This window comes from Aquarana catesbeiana, linkage group LG06 (genome assembly GCF_042186555.1).
Source record: "Aquarana catesbeiana isolate 2022-GZ linkage group LG06, ASM4218655v1, whole genome shotgun sequence".
Lineage (NCBI taxonomy): Eukaryota > Metazoa > Chordata > Amphibia > Anura > Ranidae > Aquarana > Aquarana catesbeiana.
The window spans coordinates 69,534,754-69,554,718 of NC_133329.1; the positions used below are offsets into that span (position 1 = coordinate 69,534,754).

Below are 19,965 nucleotides of genomic sequence, written 5' to 3' on the forward strand. Positions count from 1 at the left end.
GTGGCATGTGGCAAGTGACTGTGGCAATCTGCATCTGGTGGCATGTGGCAAGTGACTGTGGCAATCTGCATCTGGTGGCCTGTGACTGTGGCAATCTGCATCTGGTGGCATGTGACTGTGGCAATCTGCATCTGGTGGCATGTGGAAAGTGGCTGTGGCAATCTGCATCTGGTGGCATGTGGCAATTGACTGTGGCAATCTGCATCTGGTGGCATGTGGCAAGTGACTGTGGCAATCTGCATCTGGTGGCATGTGGCAATCTGCATCTGGTGGCATGTGACTGTGGCAATCTGCATCTGGTGGAATGTGACTGTGGCAATCTGCATCTGGTGGCATGTGACTGTGGCAATCTGCATCTGGTGGCATGTGACTGTGGGATGCGGCAATCTGCATCTGGTGGCATGTGACTGTGGCAATCTGCATCTGGTAGCATGTGACTGTGGCATGTGGCAATCTGCATCTGGTGGCATGTGGCAATCTGCATCTGGTGGCATGTGACTGTGGCATGTGGCAATCTGCATCTGGTGGTAGTCTGCATCTGATGGAATGTGGCAATCTGCATCTGGTGGCATGTGACTGTGGCATGTGGAAATCTGCATCTGGTGGCATGTGGCAAGTGACTGTGGCAATCTGCATCTGGTGGCATGTGGCAATCTGTATCTGATGGCATGTGGCAATCTGCAACTGGTGGCATGTGGCAAGTGACTGTGGCAATCTGCATCTGGTGGCATGTGGCAATCTGCATCTGGTGGCCTGTGACTGTGGCAATCTGCATCTGGTGGCATGTGGAAAGTGACTGTGACAATCTGCATCTGGTGGCAATCTGCATCTGGTGGCATGTGACTGTGGCAATCTGCATCTGGTGGCATGTGACTGTGGCAATCTGCATCTGGTGGCATGTGACTGTGGCAATCTGTATCTGGTGGCATGTGGCAATTGCACCTGGTGGCATGTGGCAATCTGCATCTGGTGGCATGTGACTGTGGTAATCTGCATCTGGTAGCATGTGACTGTGGCATTTGGCAATCTACATCAGGTGGCAATCTGCATCTGGTGGCATGTGGCAATCTGCATCTGGTGGCATGTGACTGTGGCATTTGGCAATCTGCATCTGGTGGTAGTCTGCATCTGGTGGCATGTGGCAATCTGCATCTGGTGGCATGTGACTGTGTCATGTGGCAATCTGCATCTGGTGGCATGTGGCAATCTGCATCTGGTGGCATGTGGCAATCTGCATCTGGTGGCAGTCTGCATCTGGTGGCATGTGACTGTAGCAATCTGCATCTGGTGGCATGTGACTGTGGCAATCTGCATCTGGTGGCATGTGGCAATCTGCATCTGGTGGCAAGCGATGTGGCAAGTGGCAATCTGGTGATAGGCACCGTGGCAAGCTGCATCTGGTGGCAAGTGACAAGCTGCATCTGGTGGCAGATTCTGCATTATGGTGAGTTGAACTATTTAATTTTATATTACAATATAATACAAATAATGTGCTTCAATTCAGTTTAACCGGCTTTTGGCAGTGGGACTGGATGAGACTGGATGGTGCACTTAGTGGTACAAATATTTAGGGCAATATATGCCCAGGGATGAATTCCCGGAAAGGAAAAGGTCGGTGTTCTGGGTATTCGTCCCTGAGCACATACAGCCCTAAATGTTTGCACCACTAGGTTCCCCATCTAGCCATGACAGCTGTCAGCCTCTCATAGTGGCTGATACATAGGGCTGGACATCTGTGTCTTGTGCCCACAAGTGAACACCAGAGCTTCATGTACCGAGACTAAACACCCAGTGTCCATGGGGCCTTAAAGTAGTAGAAAATGTTTACGGTTTACGGCAGGGGCACATTTGTTGTTCTGCACACCTCTTCTCCACCCCACACCTTATATATATCACCCTCACTTCTGTCCTCTTCCTATTACTGCATTCACCAACTCCAGCAAATTCTAAATCCACACGCCCAATACTCCAAACCACTGGGGCATGTACCTTCACATAAATCAGATTCCCACATTACCTCCCTCACCCTTCTGCTTCTACTATCCTCTGGTGATGTATCCCCAAACCCTGGGCCTCCTTCATCTAACTGTGCTCAACGCACCCATTACCCTACACCCTCTGGCTGCAGCCACAATGCACACATTCTAGTTCCCATTTCTCTTCTTTCCAAGACCAGACTCCCTTTCTCTTGCGCCCTTTGAAATGCTCGTTCTGTAACAAACTCACCTCCCTCCACGATCTCATCGCTAACTCATTTAATCTACTCGCCATTACCGAAACCTGGCTTCACGAATCCGACACTGCATCTTCTGCTGCTCTATCCCATGGTGGTCTTCTTTGGACTCACTCCCCCAGACCCAGTGGACACAAAGCAGGGGGTGTTGGAATCCTTTTCGCCCCACATAGCACCTTTCAAGTACTTCACCCACCTCCCTCTCTGGCACTCTCCTCATTTGAGGCGCACTGCATTCGTCTCTTCTCCCCAGTTTCTCTAAGGATAGCTGTGATCTACCGGCCCCCCGGTCCAGTATCATCCTTTCTTGATGACTTCTCTGCCTGGCTACCCTACTTTCTCTCTTCTGAAATCCCCACAATCATTCTTGGGGACTTCAACATCCCTACTAATACTAACACGCCTGCAACTTCCAAACTTCTCAGTCTAACCTCCTTCTTTGACCTGAAGCAATGGATACACGCTCCTACTCACTCTGAAGGCAACACCCTTGACCTCGTCTTTTCCCACCTATGCACTCCATGCAACCTTCCCAACTATCCTTACCCTCTCTCTGATCACTACCTTATTAATGTCACTCTCTCCCTCTCTCCCGCCTCCTCTCCCTCCAAATGCCTAACGGTCATTCGTAGAAGATTAGAATAGAAAATAACAAAATAGAATAGAAAAAACAAAAGACCAGAATAGAGAAGAAAGAATATAACCATCTTCCGAAATTAAAATTTTAAATTTGAATACCAATTTGAATGCGAATGCTGAATAAAATTTTCAAAATACGGTCGAATTGAATTTATATCCAATTTGAAAATGAATAAACAAAACAGATTAAACTAATTTTAACTAAACAAAATTATTTAAATAACGAATCGAAAGGAAAGTGATTTTTTTCGTTCTGCACATGTCTACATCAGCCCCGTCCAAAGCAGCTTTCAGCCTCCTATAGAGTTTGACCGGCTGTTGGCAGTGGGACTGGATGGCTCTGGATGATGCACTTAGTGATATAAATATTTAGAGCAATATATGCCCAGGGATGAATTCCCGGAAAGGAAAAGATCTGTGTTCTGGGTATTCGTCCCTGATCACATACAGCCCTACATGTTTGTACCACTAGGATCCGCATCTAGCTATGACAGCTGTCAGCCTAGCATAGCACCTTTCAAGTACTTCACCCACCTCCCTCACTGGCACTCTCCTCATTTGCATTCGTCTTTTCTCCCCAGTTTCTCTAAGGATAGCTGTGATCTACTGGCCCCCCCGGTCCAGTATCATCCTTTCTTGATGACTTCTCTGCCTGACTACCCTACTTTCTCTCTTCTGAAATCCCCACAATCATTCTTGGGGACTTCAACATCCCTACTAATACTAACACTCCTGCAACTTCCAAACTTCAGTCTAACCTCCTTCTTTGACCTGAAGCAATGGATACACGCTCCTATTCACTCTGAAGGCAACACCCTTGACCTCGTATTTTCCCATCTTTGCACTTCATGCAACCTCTCCAACTATCCTTACCCTATCTCTGATCACTACCTTATTAATTTCACTCTCTCCCTCACCCCCTCCTCCTCTCCCTACAAACGCCTAAGGGTTACTCGTCGAAACCTTCGCCATATCAACCCTTCTCTTCTATACTCTGCGACTGACCACCTCTATGACAAAATAGCACCCCTGTCCTGCACTGACCTAGCCACTTCTGTCTACAACACTTCACTTCTAGCATCACTGGACACACTGGCCCCCCTCACTACACACAGAATAAGGCCCCGTCCCCTTCAACCCTGGCAAACAGATGATACTAGAAGTCTGAAAAAACACAGCCATGCTCTTGAGCACCCGTGGCATAAGACAAAGTCTCAGAAAGATTTCGGCCAGTATAAATCTGCCCTCCAAAAATACAATTCCAGCCTCCTCACTGCCAAACAGACCTATTTCATCACCCTCATTAAAAACTTATCATACCGTCCCCGTCAACTCTTCTCTACCTTCAACTCTCTCCTTTGTCCTCCACTGCCTCCACCCACTAACTCACTCACTGCCCAGGAGATCGCCAATCACTTCAAACAGAAGATTGATACAATTCGCGAGGAGATCTCTACTGATCAGATACCCTCCATGCTTTACACCTCATGCCCACAGATACAATCATTATTTCCCTCTTTAAACCCCACCACTATAGATGAGTTTGCTAAATTACTTGCTAATGTCCATCTTACCACCTGCCCTCTGGATCCTGTTCCCTCGCAAATGCTACGTTCGCCCTCTGGCTCTATTCTACACTCTCTAATCCACATCTTTAATCTCTTCCTCTTTCCTGGCATCTTCCCTAACTCTTTGAAACATGCACTAGTCAGCCCCATACTTAAAAAGCCCTCACTGGACCCATCCAATCCTAACAACTTACGCCCCATCTCCTTGCTCCCCTTTTTATCTGAACTCCTTGAACGTCTAGTCCACAACCGACTGAGCATCCACCTTGCTGATAATAGCCTTCTTGATCCCCTTCAGTCTGGATTTCGTCCTCAACATTCCACAGAAACTGCTCTCCTAATACTAACAAACGATATACTAACGGCCAAAACTAAAGGACACTATTCTGTACTCCTACTTGTGGACCTCTCTGCTGCCTTCGATACAGTTGACCACCCCCTCCTCCTCAAAAAACTCCACGCCTTTGGTCTCCGTGACTGTACTCTTTGCTGGTTCTCTACCTACTTATCCAACCGCACCTTTAGCGTCACTTACAATTCTACTTTCTCCTCTCCTCTTCCTTTCTCTGTTGGGGTCCCCCAAGTTTTGTTCTTGGACCTCTCCTATTCTCAATCTACACCTCCTCCCTGGGTCAGCTGCTGGCCTCCCACGGCTTTCAATACCATCTCTACGCTGACGACACTCAAATCTATTTCTCTGCCCATCAACTCTATCAGATATATCAGTTTGGATGTCACACCACTTCCTCAAACTCATTCTATCCAAAACCAAACTTATAATTTTTCCTCCCCACGTGCCTCTTCCCCTGATCTCTCTGTCAAAATTGATTATTATTATTATACAGGATTTATATAGCGCCGACAGTTTACGCAGCGCTTTACAACATTAGGGCAGACAATACAAGTACAATACAATTCAATACAGGAGGAATCAGAGGGCCCTGCTCGTTAGCGCTTACAATCTAGGAGGGAGGGTCAAGTTATACAAAAGGGTAATAGCTGTGGGGGATGAGCTAATGGAGAAAATAGTGCAGTTGTTAGATGGAGGCAGGATAGGCTTCTCTGAAGAGGAACGTTTTCAGGGATCGCCTAAAGGTGGATAAATTTGGAGACAGTCTGACAGATTGGGGTAGCGAATTCCAGAGGATGGGCGAGGCTCGGGAGAAGTCCTGGAGGCGGATATGGGAGGAGGTGATGAGGGAGCTAGAGAGCAGAAGGTCTTGGGAGGAACGGAGGTGGCGATTAGGTTGGTATTTTGAGACTAGGCTAGTGATGTAGCTGGGGGCAGAGTTGTGGATGGCTTTGTAACTTATTGTTAGTATTTTGAATTAAATTAGTTGGGTGAGTGGTAGCCAGTGGAGGGATTGGCAGAGAGGGGTAGCAGACACTGAGCAGTTTGTAAGGTGGATGAGTCTGGCAGCAGCATTCATGATGGACTGAAGGGGGGATAGTCTATTTAACCAATGAGGAGGGAGTTGCAGTAGTCGAGGCGAGAGATAACCAGGAAGTGAATCAGGAGCTTTGTGGTTTCATTGGTTAGAAAGGGACGTAGTTTAGAGATGTTTCGGAGGTTAAGGCGGCAAGCTTTGGAAAGTGATTGGATGTGGGGCCGAAAGGAGAGTTCAGAGTCCAGGATAACACCTAGCACCCTGACATGTGGGGACGGGTGGATGGTTTTGCCATTGCTCTTGACAGAGAAGTCAGGGGAAGAGGCACGTGGGGGAGGAAATATTATAAGCTTGGTTTTGGACAAGTTGAGTTTGAGGAAGTGGTGTGACATCCATACAGATATGTCGGTTAGTAAGTTAGTGATGCGTGAGGAGACTGATGGAGTGAGTTGAGGGGTGGAGAGATAGATTTGTGTGTCGTCAGCGTAGAAATGATATTGAAAGCCATGAGAGGCTATCAGCTGACCCAGGGAAGAGGTGTAGATTGAAAATAAAAGAGGTCCAAGAACAGAACCTTGGGGGACCCCAACAGAGAAGGGAAGAGGAGTGGAGGAAGTAGAATTGTAAGTGACACTGAATGTGCGTTGGGATAGGTAGGATGAGAGCCACTGAAGAGCACAGTCATGGAGACCGAGGGAGTAAAGTTTTTTGAGGAGGAGGGGGTGGTCAGCCGTGTCAAAGGCAGCTGAAAGATCCAGAAGTAGGAGTACAGAATAGTGTCCGTTGGTTTTTGCAGTTAGTAGGTCATTTGTGAGTTTTAAAAGAGCAGTTACTGTGGAGTGTTGAGGGCGAAATTCAGATTGAAGGGGATCAAGAAGGTTGTTTTTAATGAGGTGGTCACTCAGTTGGTTGTAAACCAGGCACTTAAGTAGTTTAGAGGAAAAGTGGAGCAAGGAGATAGGGCATAGGTTGTTAAGATTGGTAGGGTCCAAGGGCGGCTTTTTAAGTATGGGAGTGACCAGTGCATGTTTTAGAGCATTGGGGAAGATGCCAGAGGTGAGGGAGAGATTGAAGATGTGGGTTAGAGAGTGTAGGATGGGGTCAGAGGGCGACCGTAGCATTTGAGAGGGAATAGGGTCCAGGGGACAGGTGGTTAGGTGGGCGATAGAATGGAGTTTAGCAACTTCGTCTGTAGTAGCAGATTTGAATAGGGGGAGTGTCAGTTGTACCTGTTGACATGGGGTCTTAGCTAGGGGAGATACCTGTAGAGTGGAGATTTCATCACGGATTGTATCAATCTTGTTTTTGAAGTGATTAGCGATCTCCTGGGCAGTGAGTAAGTCAGTGGGTGCGGGCAGTGGAGGACAAAGTAGAGAGTTGAAGGTAGAGAAGAGTTTACGGGGACTGGATGAAAAGGTGTTAAGAGTTGTAAAATAAGTTTGCTTGGCAGTGTGGAGGAAAGAATAGTATTTTTGGAGGGCAGATTTGTATTGGTTGAAGTCTTTGAGAGACTTGGTCTTGTGCCACAGATGCTCAAGAGCGCGGCTACGTTATTTGAGAATTTTAGTGTCATCTGTTTGCCAGGGTTGTAGGGGTCGAAGCCTGATTCTGCGTGTAGTGAGGGGAGCGAGCTTGTCCAGGGTGGAGGACAGGGATTTGTTGTAGATGGACGTGGCTTGGTTGGGGCAGGACAGGGGAGAGATTTTGTCATAGAGGTGGTCAGTAGCAGAATAGAGGAGAGAGGTGTTGAAGTTGCGAAAGTTTCTACGGGTGATGGTTAGGCGATTGGAGGGAAAGGTGGTGGAAGACAGGGGGAGAGAGAAACTAATAAGGTGATGGTCGGAGAGAGGAAAAGGATTGTTTGAGAAGTTGCATGGAGTGCATAGGTAGGAGAATACAAGGTCAAGGGTGTTGCCATCAGAGTGAGTAGAAGCTTGTACCCATTGCTTCAGGTCAAATGAAGAGGTTAGACTAAGAAGTTTAGAAGTAGCAGGAGTGTTTGTATTAGCAGGGATGTTGAAATTGCCGAGAAGGATTGTGGAAATTTCCGAAGAGAGAAAGTAGGGTAGCCAGGCAGAGAACTCATCAAGGAAAGTCGATAATGGTCCAGGGGGCCGGTAGATCACAGCAATTCTTAGGGAAGTAGGAGAGAATAGACGTATACAGTGGGCTTCGAATGAAGAGAGAGAAAAAGAGGGAGGAGAGTGAATAACCTGGAAGGTGCTCTGGGGGGATAGGAGGAATCCCACTCCACCTCCTTTGCATCCATTAGGCCTAGGGGAGTGAGTCCAGTGAAGCTACCCTGGGATAGGGAAGCAGGAGAAGGGGTGTCAGACTCGTGGAGCCAGGTTTCGGTGAGAGCAAGTAGATTGAAGGAATTAGTGACAAAGAGGTCATGAACAGCAGTGAGTTTGTTGCAGACAGAGCGGGCGTTCCAGAGAGCGCAGGAGAGAGGGAGGCTGGTGTTGGGAAGAAGAGGAATGGAGACTAGATTGCGTCTACTGTCAGATGGTGTAGGGTGATGGTGATGGGTGTGTTGGGTACAGTTAAATGAGGGAGGCCCAGGGTTTGGGGAAATATCTCCAGCGATTAGGAGAAGCAGAAGAGTAAAGCTGGCCATACACCTATAGATTATCTGCAGATTTTCTATGGTTAGATGGAAAAGTGGGAGATTCCTCCATCCACACAGTTTACCGAACATGGAGAAATCTGTTGCACTTTTTCCATCTAACCATAGAAAATCTGCAGATAATCTATAGGTGTATGGCCAGCTTTAGGGAGGTAGTATGAGAATGTGATTTGTATGAGGGGGCATGCTTCAGTGTCCTGGGGGGGTTGTTAGCAAGTGGGCTTAGAGTTAGAAAGAGGTGATGAGTGCAGTAATAGGGGGAGGGGAGAAGTAAGGGTGATATGTACAGATTGTGGGGTGGAGCAGAGGGGTGAAGAAAAGAGAGTTTGAGGAGAGAGGCAGCAATTGTGAAAAGGGGGATAGGTAAAGAGTGCATGTTTCAGAGAGGAAGGAGAGATAATTTGAAACTGGGGTCACCTGCAGTCTTTTGTAGTTTGCTTTGTGCAAATCGCTGAAGTGCAAGAGCAGAAGTGCCACTTATTTAAAGAACCCCACTTCTTTGGACGAACCCCTGTATGTGCTCCCCCGTTAAGAAAGCCTTGTTATATACTGTGTTGGGTGTGGATGGAATCTGGCAATTAATCAATTAGGAGGTGATATAAAGGCACACAGCTAGTAGAGCAAAGCTTTCACATCACAATCAAATTGCAGGATGACCAAGAGGCCAAAATTGTAAAGATAAGGGAGCCCATAATTTAGGTAAGACTTAATAGCTAAATAAACATTGAAATAATGTGAACATGGCTACAGCTGAAGTTGAAACAGCGGTGACAAACAGATTTACCAAGTATATGTGTAAGCAGTCAGTCAATTTTCAGTTTGCAGGACATGGGGTATAAACGCAGATTACCAAGTATATATGTAAGCAGTCAGTCAATTTTCAGTTTGCAGGACATGGGATATAGACGCAGATTACCTATGAAGAGAGAAGAAAATGTTCAGATTGATGGTGCAAGAGCAGAAGTGCCACTTATTTAAAGAACCCCACTTCTTTGGAAGAACCCCCTGTATGTGCAGCCTGTATGATTGATGGCACAACTATCAGCCCATCCCCACATGCCAAGGTCCTAGGAGTAGTCCTGGACTCTGAACACTCCTTTAAGCCCCACGTCCAATCGCTGTTCAAATCTTGCCACCTTAACCTCTGCAACATCTCCAAAATACGCCCCTTTCTAACCAATGACACAACAAAGCTCCTAATTCACTCCTTGGTCATCTCTCGCCTCAATTACTGCAACTCCCTCCTCATTGGCTTAACTCTGCGTACTCTATCGCCCCTTCAGTCCATCATGAATGCTGCTGCTCATCCACCTTACCAACCGCTCTGTCTCTGCTACTCCTCTCTTTCAATCCCTCCACTGGCTTCTGCTCACCCAACAAATTAAATTCAAAATACTAACAACTACCTACAAAGCCATCCACAACTCTGCCCCTAGCTACATCACTGACCTAGTCTCTAAATACCAACCTAATCGTTCTCTTCGTTCTTCTCAAGACCTCCTGCTCTCTAACTCTCTCATCACCTGCTCTCATGCTCGTCTCCAGGACTTTTCCAGAGCCTCTCCAAGCCTATGGAACTCCTTACTCCAATCTGTCCATCTATCCCCTTCTCTGTTAGCTTTTAGAGGATCCCTGAAAACCCCCTCTTCAGAGAAGCCTATCCTACCCACACCTAACAACTGTTTTTTCATTTTGTCCATCTGATCATCCTCCACAGCTACTACCCTTTGTTTCACTTGACCCTCCCTTCTAGATTGTAAGATCTAACGAGCAGAGCCTTCTGATCCCTCCTTTATTGAATTGTATTGTAACTGTACTGTCTTCCCTGATGTTGTAAAGCGCTGCACAAACTGTTGGCGCTATATAAATCCTGTATAATAATAATAAATAATAATAGAGAAAGAGGGGGTACTAAATGGTAACCAAGAAAGTCGGACTTTGTAGGCATGGAAACAATGGAGAAAGTAACAAAACTAATATTGTACAAACTATTTATTGAAAAAAGTATATCATATATAGACACTGTTCAAAAAGATAAAAACAAACAGATGATACAATTTGTACATTGAGCCCTTGTGCGTCTACGCGTTTCATCGTGAGGCTTCTTCAGGACACAAACGAGGTTCAACATTGTAACAAAAGAGGGACAAATCTCACTATCTCAGTGGTTCTCAACTCCAGTCCTCAGGACCCACCAACAGGCCAGGTTTGCAAGATACCTGAAATACATCACAGGTGATATCACTTGCTGCTCAGTGATTGCAGTATTCTAGTCTGCAACTCCCCAAGGTAATACATAAAATCTGGCCTGTTGGTGGGTCCCGAGGACTGGAGTTGAGAACCACTGCACTATCTGAAAATGAGATATATTCCAATTAAAATCAAATATTACACATACATGTTATGTCATTAAAAAACATATCTTGAACTGGCCAAGAGAGCACAAGGACAGAAAGACATCATCAAAACAAGATACCTTCAAAGGAGTGAGCCTCATGTACAAATTCATAGCAGCCGGGGAGTTTCCAAGGGTATGGAATATTTATAGCAAACTGTGAAAGGTAAACAGCGTGCCGCTACTATTTCATTAAATCTATATTGTTCTAGCAGGGGCAAGTGTACGTCAAATATCCAAGAGTAGGAATGACCAAATAAACGGATAGGCACAGAGGGATCCACAATCCATAAAGGAAAAGCCTTGGTAATGTTCAACAATAGCAGTAGCATGTAGTAGAACTTAGACTAGCATATACTGCCTATGTACATGGGATTTAGGAAAGGAGTACCATTAGTAGACTTGACAAAGTAAATAGTAATTAGAAAAGTATATGGGAAAGTACTTACTTAGACTTTAGAATGGATAAGTGTGCCCCTGGGAGACAGCCGGATGCTGTTCACGGCGTCTGAATGCAGAAACGGGCTATTTATACTGCCTGGTAGTGTCATGATAATCCGACGAGACAGCGTCATATGACCGTAGGCCGTAAGTAGTGAGGTGGATTCTGGGAATCGTAGGCAACGCAGAGCGGACCTCCGCTCGATTTGCGCAAGCGCCGAATAGATGGTACAGAAAAGCTAAATTGTGAGGCGTCACCTGCTGTGATGGAACGTCAAATGATGCAATCACATCCAGCCGTCGTTGCTAAGATATGGGAGATGTAAATAACGCAGAGCAGTCTCAGCCCGGTCTGCGCGTGTCCCAGAAGGAAAAAACATATCAGATGAGCTGAATTATGGGGATTGTAAGCTCAGTGACAAGCGGAACACCGCTTGAATCACAGTTGCATACAAACAAATGGGACAAAAAAGACTTGCTATAAAGATTAATGCTGCATAGAACAATAATATTGACTGAAAGAAATGCTTGCATAGAACAGCATAGAGAAGCAAGAAGGGTTATCACCCCTGTAACATTTGTTTTGCTGTGTGTGTCCCTGTTCAGAAGATTTCACCTCACTTTCTGTCCCAATGACAACTGGATTTTGAAAATTTTGGGTTGTTGTGGAAACAAGCCCTGGTGATAAAGCATCAGTGGAGGCACCTTTTCCCCATAATAGCTCTTACAGGAGTGAATTCCCCTTCCTAGGGGTAGATTTCATCTCACTTCCTGTTGTCTCCCACTGTTTGTAAGTAGGAGTCGTTTGTAAGTTGGATGTTTGTAACTAGGGGACCCCCTGTAGTAATGTATTCTTATTTTGAGTCTTCTATGTGGTTTTGTTTGATGCCAACTATGGTAATTTTACCTTTAAACAATGGAATTTGACCATGAAAAAATTGTATATATATAACTGTGATACAAGTGTTATATGTATGTTTTATTAACTTATGCTTTTTGTCCACGAGATTCACCGGTGACAATGTGGCGCACATCACTAAGATATCTTCTATTTGCCTCTCTATGCTGTTCTATGCAAGCATTTCTTTCAGTCAATATTATTGTTCTATGCAGCATTAATCTTTATAGCAAGTCTTTTTTGTCCCATTTGTTTGTATGCAACTGTAATTCAATCGGTGTTCCATTCGTCACTGAGCTTACAATCCCCATAATTCAGCTCATCCGATATATTTTCTCCTTCTGGCAAACGCGCAGACCAGGCGGAGGCCCGCTCTGCGTTTATTTGCATCTCCCATATCTTAGCAACGACGACTGGAAGTGATTGTGTCATTTGACGTTCCATCACACCAGGTGACGCCTCACAATTAAGCTTTTCTGTACCATCTATTCGGCGCTTGCACAAATCGAGCAGAGGTCCGCTCTGCGCTGCCTACGATTCCCAGAATCCACCTCACTGCTTACGGCCTGATGTGATTGCGTCATATCATGACGCGACCGGGCAGTATAAATAGCCCATGTCTGCATTCAGACGCCGTGAACAGCACCCGACTGTCTCCCAGGGGCACACTTATCCATTCTAAAGTCTAAGTAATTACGTTACAATATACTTTTCTAATTACTATTCACTTTGTCAAGTCTACTAATGGTACTCCTTTCCTATATCCCATGTACATAGGCAGTATATGCTAGTCTAAGTTTTACTACATGCTACTGCTATTGTTGAACATTACCAAGGCTTTTCCTTTATGGATTGTGGATCCCTCTGTGCCTATCCTGTTATTTGGTCAATCCTACTCTTGGATAATTGACGTACACCTGCCCCTGCTAGAACAATATAGATATAATGAAATAGTAGGTATTTTATTTTTCATGCTATACTTGCTTTCTATTGCTGCATATATTGCTACTTAAAACCAACGGCACGCTGTTTACCTTTCACAGTTTGCTATAAATAATCCATACCTTTGGAAACCCTCTGGCTGCTATGAATTTGTACATGAGGCTCACTCATTGGAAGGTATCTTGTTTTGATGGTGTCTTTCTGTCCTTGTGCTCTCTTGGCCAGTTCAGCATATGTTTTTTAATGATATAACAAGTATGTGTAATATTTTGATTTTATTTGGAATATATCTAATTTTCAGATAATGAGATTTGTCCCTCCTTTTTGTTACAATTTTGAACCTCGTTTGTGTCCTGAAGAAGCCTCACGGTGAAACACGTAGACGCACAAGGGCTCAATGTACAAATTGTATAATTTGTTCATGTTTTTATCTTTTTGAACAATGTCTATATATGATGTACTTTTTTTCAATAAATAGTTTGTACAATATTAGTTTTGTTACTTTCTCCATTGTTTCCATGCCTACAAAGTCAGACTTTCTTGGTTACCATTTAGTACCCCCTCTTTCTCATGTTTACGGATGTGGCAATTTGAGTGCTTCCCCCTTTTTAATTTTCCAATAAATAATAATACTCAGGTTAGTGAATATGTTGTGTTCATCAGAAACCAATCATGTGCAAAAGTGTTAAAAAAAGGATTTTTTCCTGCCTGTTATTGTGTGGTTGACGTGAACACAGCATTACTTTACCTATGTACAGTATTTAGTTAATTAACACCAATATCTGTTTTATTTAAAGCATTGGTCCACCCAAAGCTGTTATTTGACTGTTTGGCAGTTTCTGGAGAGTTAAGCTACCTGTCTCTTCTATCTCTAGGGGACTCTTTTGGTTGAAAGCGCTGCACCAAAATCCTGGTTCTGTACACCTGCTCATCATGAGTGACTCCCACTCTCTATCTTGAAATCCTGGATGGACAGGAACATTTGAGAATTATTACAGGGAGATCTTTGTTGGGGCAGCAAATACACATGAGAAGCCAGAAGGTGGCCTAACCCCTTATAGGCTCCACTTAGAACCAAAATTTACTTACGTACAAATCTTTCAAAGAGACCCATACTATACCAATACTGGAAACAGGAAGCAGTATCAGCACCATTTACACATCTTTTCTCACTCCATCTCCCTGATCCACTGCCATGGCACCTCCCTATAGTCCTTTGACTTGGGTTTCATATGGGGGTGGAGCTTATAGCCAAACATATAACACATAAAAAAATGTTTTTCTGCCATATGGTTCTGCATATTGTTTCTACGTTTTTTTACTTGAATCACTGCACCATCAGCTTTTATTCTTACAGAAACTTCAACTCGTATAAAAAAAATAATATTACACAGAAACCAAATTTGCTTTTGGTCTGGATTGTTTATTATTAAAAGCCAACAAAAGTTAGTTTGTTCAGTTTAACAACCTATTTTTTTTTTTCATTTTGTTAAAAAAGGTCAAAATAAGCACCATGAAGATAATCAGGAGAATCAAAAAGAAAATTTATTGCCAAATAACCCACCGGGTAACGTAACATACGTTTATACTTTCACTTTTTCACCATTTAAGATTTTATCTGTGAAATTTATCAATTAAATTAGTAGAAATGTTCACTTGGGTTAGCAAATATGTTATGCTCACTCTGAATGTCCAATCATGTGCAAGTGAATTTAAAAGAACAGGATTTTGCCTTCAACGCTATTGGATGATTTAACAAAGCTTTACTTGCATTTTAAAAGTAAAAAATATTTAAAAAACTATTATTTAGAACTATTATTTAGTTAATGAACACCAATATCTGTGTTATTTAATAAAGAGTTGGTCCACTCAAAGCTGATATTTGAGTGTTTGCCATTTATTGGAGGGTTAAAGTGGTTCTAAAGCATCATGGTTTTTTACCTTAATGCATTCTATGCATTAAGGTAAACAAAAAAAAAACTTCTCTGCTGCAGGATCCCCCCTAGGTCCTTTCCCCCTTATTCTTACCTGAGCCCAATCCGATCCAGCAATGTGCAGGAGAGTAGCGGCTCTCACCGCTGTCTCCCTCCTCATTGGGCATATTTGATAGCAGCGGGAGCCATTGGCTCCTGCTCCTGTCAATCAATTCCAGTGATGAGGGAGTGGGGGCAGGGCCAAGTCCCGCTGTCTATGTTAATGGACGCAGTAGTAGGGCTCGGGAACGGTTTCCTATTGGGGGAACCAGCAAGAGAGAAATAGCCAGGTGCGCAAGCAGGGGACCCGAGAAGAGGAGGATCAGGAACGATCTGTGCAATTTTATTGCACAGAGCAGGTAAGTATAGTTTGTTATTTTTTTTTATTCTGTTTAGAACCACTTTAAGCTATCTGTCTCATCAATCTCTCAGGGACTCTTCTGGTGAACACTCTGCTCTGAAATCTTGAGTCTGAATGCCTGCTGGGGTCATTATGAGGGGCTCCCACTGTCTATCCTGAAATCACAGGTGGACAGGAAAAATTGTGAATTATTACAAGGAGATGCTGTTTTACACAGTACTGTAGCATGCCCTAGAGTAGACATCTCTTTTAATATTGTGCTCAACATACATGCACATTATGGCAGGCTCACCTTGTATTTGCCATTTTCCATAGATTTGGCAGCTCTTTTCTATGGCTATTGGATGATCACTGGTGATATAATTGATGTGCATGCCCAATGAGACTGGATCATTACAGTCACCTCTGGCTTGGGTACACTTCTCCCAGGTCTCCAGGAGGATAGCCTCACTCCAGGGAACACTTGGCCTGGCCTAAAATGCCTTTTGCAACTTGCTATACCCTCCACCACCATAAGAATCAGGAAGTCTACAACCTGCTCTTCTGGTTAAAGAGCTACCTCTCCCTGTCCTCCAGACCCTGTCCAGGGCTTCCACGTAGCCGATTACATCTGCCTGATGGTTGGGTCTCTGGCTTCCATGCCCAACTGCGTAAAGCTCCTCCCAATCTGGCTTATATGTGAGCATTGACTCACCTATGACATCACTGCTGGAGGGCTTTAGCTAAAAAGGGACCTAGCACCTGATGACACTATTCTCTGTAACCAGACACTATTCTGGAACAGAACCACCTAGTGGCAGACTAAGTGCACATAGTTACAAGTATTTGCAGAGATTTTTTCTGCTTTGAAGCATAATTCCATTTAAGCACCCTATTACATAGTTAAAATACATACATGCTTACTGTTTTATCTACCTAAGAATTTTTAATTCTAGTAACTAGGTTCTCCAAGGCACCGCGCGTTACTGCTAACGCAGCTGCGGTGTGAGTGTGAAAGGGGTCTATATGATAGCTCCTTTTTAACACATAGTTTTCAAATGTAGCCACCACTGGAATGCCAATATTTATCTCACATCATTTTCCTGCCTGACAATCCAGACAACTGCAGACCCGACACCAGAAAGAAGGAGGAGAAGATGTCACCACTGGTGAGGGAACATGGGGAGGTAGGTATTTGCAGACTTTATTTTTGCTGAAGGAAATACTCTAGTCACACAACCAAGTGCACAATTGAAATATATACAAGTTTACTGTTTACCAACAGAGTTTTATTAATGCATTGCAATGTGTACTTTAAACACTCTTTCTGAAGAAAGAGTGTTTAAGCGCAGAAACACGTTGAATAAAGTGTTTACAGAAAGCCTGAGGGCACCTGGTTTGAATCTATATATGCATCATAATTCTGCTCTCCTTCAGACCACAGACTGACTGGGAATATCCATCCTTCCTCAGAAAGACAGAAAAAATGCTCAGAGAGATCTGGGACTCAGCAGGCTCCTGTGTACAGCCCAGTTCTTCCAGCATCAGTCCACCCGACATCAGATACTGGTCTGGAGCCAGTGACAGCAGTCACCCAAAGTAACTCATACATTACCAGCCTACAGGGTACAAAGGACCGCAGACCGACCATAGACAAGCAGACCGGAGACGCAGGCAGAGGACAAACAGCACCGCAGCATAAGATTGGTAAATATCAGCAATCTAATACATAAAGCATTTTGACTGCCTGTTATGATTCTTTCTCTGTTACTTACCGTATTTATCGTATTAAGTTTAGGAGGGAATCTTAAGGAAAAAACTTTTAGGAGGGAAGTTTAAGGAAAAAAACTTACATTTAAATGCCCATCAATGCAGCCTTGTCAGTGTCCATCTGTAGCCTTGTCAGTGTCAGTGTAGCCTTGTCAGTGTCCATCTGTAGCCTTGTCAGTGTAGCCTTGTCAGTGTCAGTGTAGCCTTGTCAGTGAATGAATGAATGAATGAATGAATGATTTGTATAGCGCTGCATTTGCGAACTGAATCGCCTCAAGGCGCTGGATCCGGCCTGTGTTGTCAAGCTTCTCAGAAGAGGTAGGTCTTGAGTTTCTTTCTGAAGGCCTGATGGTTTTCTTCCATGCGAATGTGAGTAGGTAGCGCGTTCCATAGCCGTGGTCCTTGGACTGCGAATCTTCGTTCTCCCTTTGTTTTGTAGCGGGTTTTTGGAATGAGGAGGAGGTTATGGCTGGAAGATCGAAGACTGCGATTCGGTGTGTAGCGTTTTATTTTCTCGCATAGGTAGTGAGGAGCGTTTCCGTATATGCATTTGTGGGTGAGGCAGAGGGTCTTGAAAGTTATCCGATTCTTTACGGTTAGCCAATGTAGGCTCCTCAGGGAAGGGGAGATGGAATCCCAGGGTTTTTTTCCTGTTAACAGTCTTGCCGCCGTGTTTTGGATGAGTTGTAAGCGCGCAAGCTGATATTGGGGTAGTCCTATGTAGAGGGAGTTTGCGTAGTCGAGTCTGGAATTGATGATAGTTCCAACTACTGCTGCTTTGTCCTCTTCTGGCACGAATGGGATGAGTCTACGTAGTCAGTGTCAGTGTCCATCTGTAGCCTTGTCAGTGTCAGTGTAGCCTTGTCAGTGTCCATCTGTAGCCTTGTCAGTGTCAGTGTAGCCTTGTCAGTGTCAGTGTAACCTTGTCAGTGTCCATCTGTAGCCTTGTCAGTGTCAGTGTAGCCTTGTCAGTGTCAGTGTAGCCTTGTCAGTGTCCATCTGTAGCCTTGTCAGTGTCCATCTGTAGCCTTGTCAGTGTCAGTGTAGCCTTGCCGGTGTCAGTGTAGCCTTGTCGGTGTCAGTGTAGCCTTGTCAGTGTCCATCTGTAGCCTTGTCAGTGTCAGTGTAGCCTTGTCAGTGTCAGTGTAGCCTTGTCAGTGTCAGTGTAGCCTTGTCAGTGTCCATCTGTAGCCTTGTCAGTGTCAGTGTAGCCTTGTCAGTGTCAGTGTAGCCTTGTCAGTGTCCATCTGTAGCCTTGTCGGTGTCAGTGTAGCCTTGTCGGTGTCAGTGTAGCCTTGTCGGTGTCCATCTGTAGCCTTGTCAGTGTCAGTGTAGCCTTGTCAGTGTCAGTGTAGCCTTGTCAGTGTCCATCTGTAGCCTTGTCAGTGTCAGTGTAGCCTTGTCAGTGTCAGTGTAGCCTTGTCAGTGTCAGTGTAGCCGTGTCAGTGTAGCCTTGTCAGTGTCCATCTGTAGCCTTGTCAGTGTCCATCTGTAGCCTTGTCAGTGTCAGTGTAGCCTTGTCAGTGTCCATCTGTAGCCTTGTCAATGCCCATCTGTAGCCTTGTCAGTGTAGCCTTGTCAGTGCCCATCTGTAGCCTTGTCCATCATTGCAGCCTTGTCAGTGTCCATCTGCAGCCTTGCCCCTGTGTAATTTGCAGACTACTGGCGATTAAAAATGGCGCCTGCGTTCTCGCCGGCTCTCGGCCGCTCTCGGCCATTCTCGCCGGCACTCGGCCGCTTTAGGACGCACTCAGCCGCTCTTGGTGGCTTTCGGCGGCTCATGCGGGTTTGGGAGAGCCACTGAAAGCCGCCGGAAGTGGCCGAAAGCCGCCAAAAGGCTCACAATCGGCAGGGGATCGGCGTATAACAAGCACCCACGATTTTCCCCTGATTTTTTTTGTTATACGCCGATAAATACGGTAATAATGTTGCTACTCTTAGAAGTGCTCCCCCTGTGGTCCCATTAAAGGATTATACCCAGGGTTTTCTTTTTAGCTGGAACTTGGTGGAACTCCACCACCTCTGGCTCAGGTCCTCTGCTTCCTACTCACCACTATCACTTGTAAACTCAGAAGCCTGGCTTATGTGTTTACAAGTTACGAATGGGATGAGTCTACGTAGTCAGTGTCAGTGTCCATCTGTAGCCTTGTCAGTGTCAGTGTAGCCTTGTCAGTGTCCATCTGTAGCCTTGTCAGTGTCAGTGTAGCCTTGTCAGTGTCAGTGTAACCTTGTCAGTGTCCATCTGTAGCCTTGTCAGTGTCAGTGTAGCCTTGTCAGTGTCAGTGTAGCCTTGTCAGTGTCAGTGTAGCCTTGTCAGTGTCAGTGTAGCCTTGTCAGTGTCCATCTGTAGCCTTGTCAGTGTCAGTGTAGCCTTGTCAGTGTCCATCTGTAGCCTTGTCAGTGTCAGTGTAGCCTTGTCAGTGTCAGTGTAGCCTTGTCAGTGTCAGTGTAGCCTTGTCAGTGTCCATCTGTAGCCTTGTCAGTGTAGCCTTGTCAGTGTAGCCTTGTCAGTGTCCATCTGTAGCCTTGTCGGTGTCAGTGTAGCCTTGTCAGTGTCAGTGTAGCCTTGTCGGTGTCAGTGTAGCCTTGTCGGTGTCAGTGTAGCCTTGTCAGTGTCCATCTGTAGCCTTGTCAGTGTCAGTGTAGCCTTGTCAGTGTCAGTGTAGCCTTGTCAGTGTCAGTGTAGCCTTGTCAGTGTCCATCTGTAGCCTTGTCAGTGTCAGTGTAGCCTTGTCAGTGTAGCCTTGTC

The 19,965-nt window shown here is 45.1% G+C and overlaps 1 protein-coding gene across 1 annotated transcript in view; it reads left to right on the forward strand.

Moving 5' to 3' along the window:
* The window catches only part of LOC141148591 (uncharacterized), a 102,490-nt gene that overhangs the window by 52,917 nt on the left and 29,608 nt on the right, over positions 1-19,965 (forward strand). The window contains exons 6-7 of the mRNA XM_073636184.1: positions 14,632-14,700; positions 16,884-17,153. Coding sequence (XP_073492285.1) covers positions 14,632-14,700; positions 16,884-17,153 — 339 coding nt within the window. The remainder of the gene's footprint in view (positions 1-14,631; positions 14,701-16,883; positions 17,154-19,965) is intronic.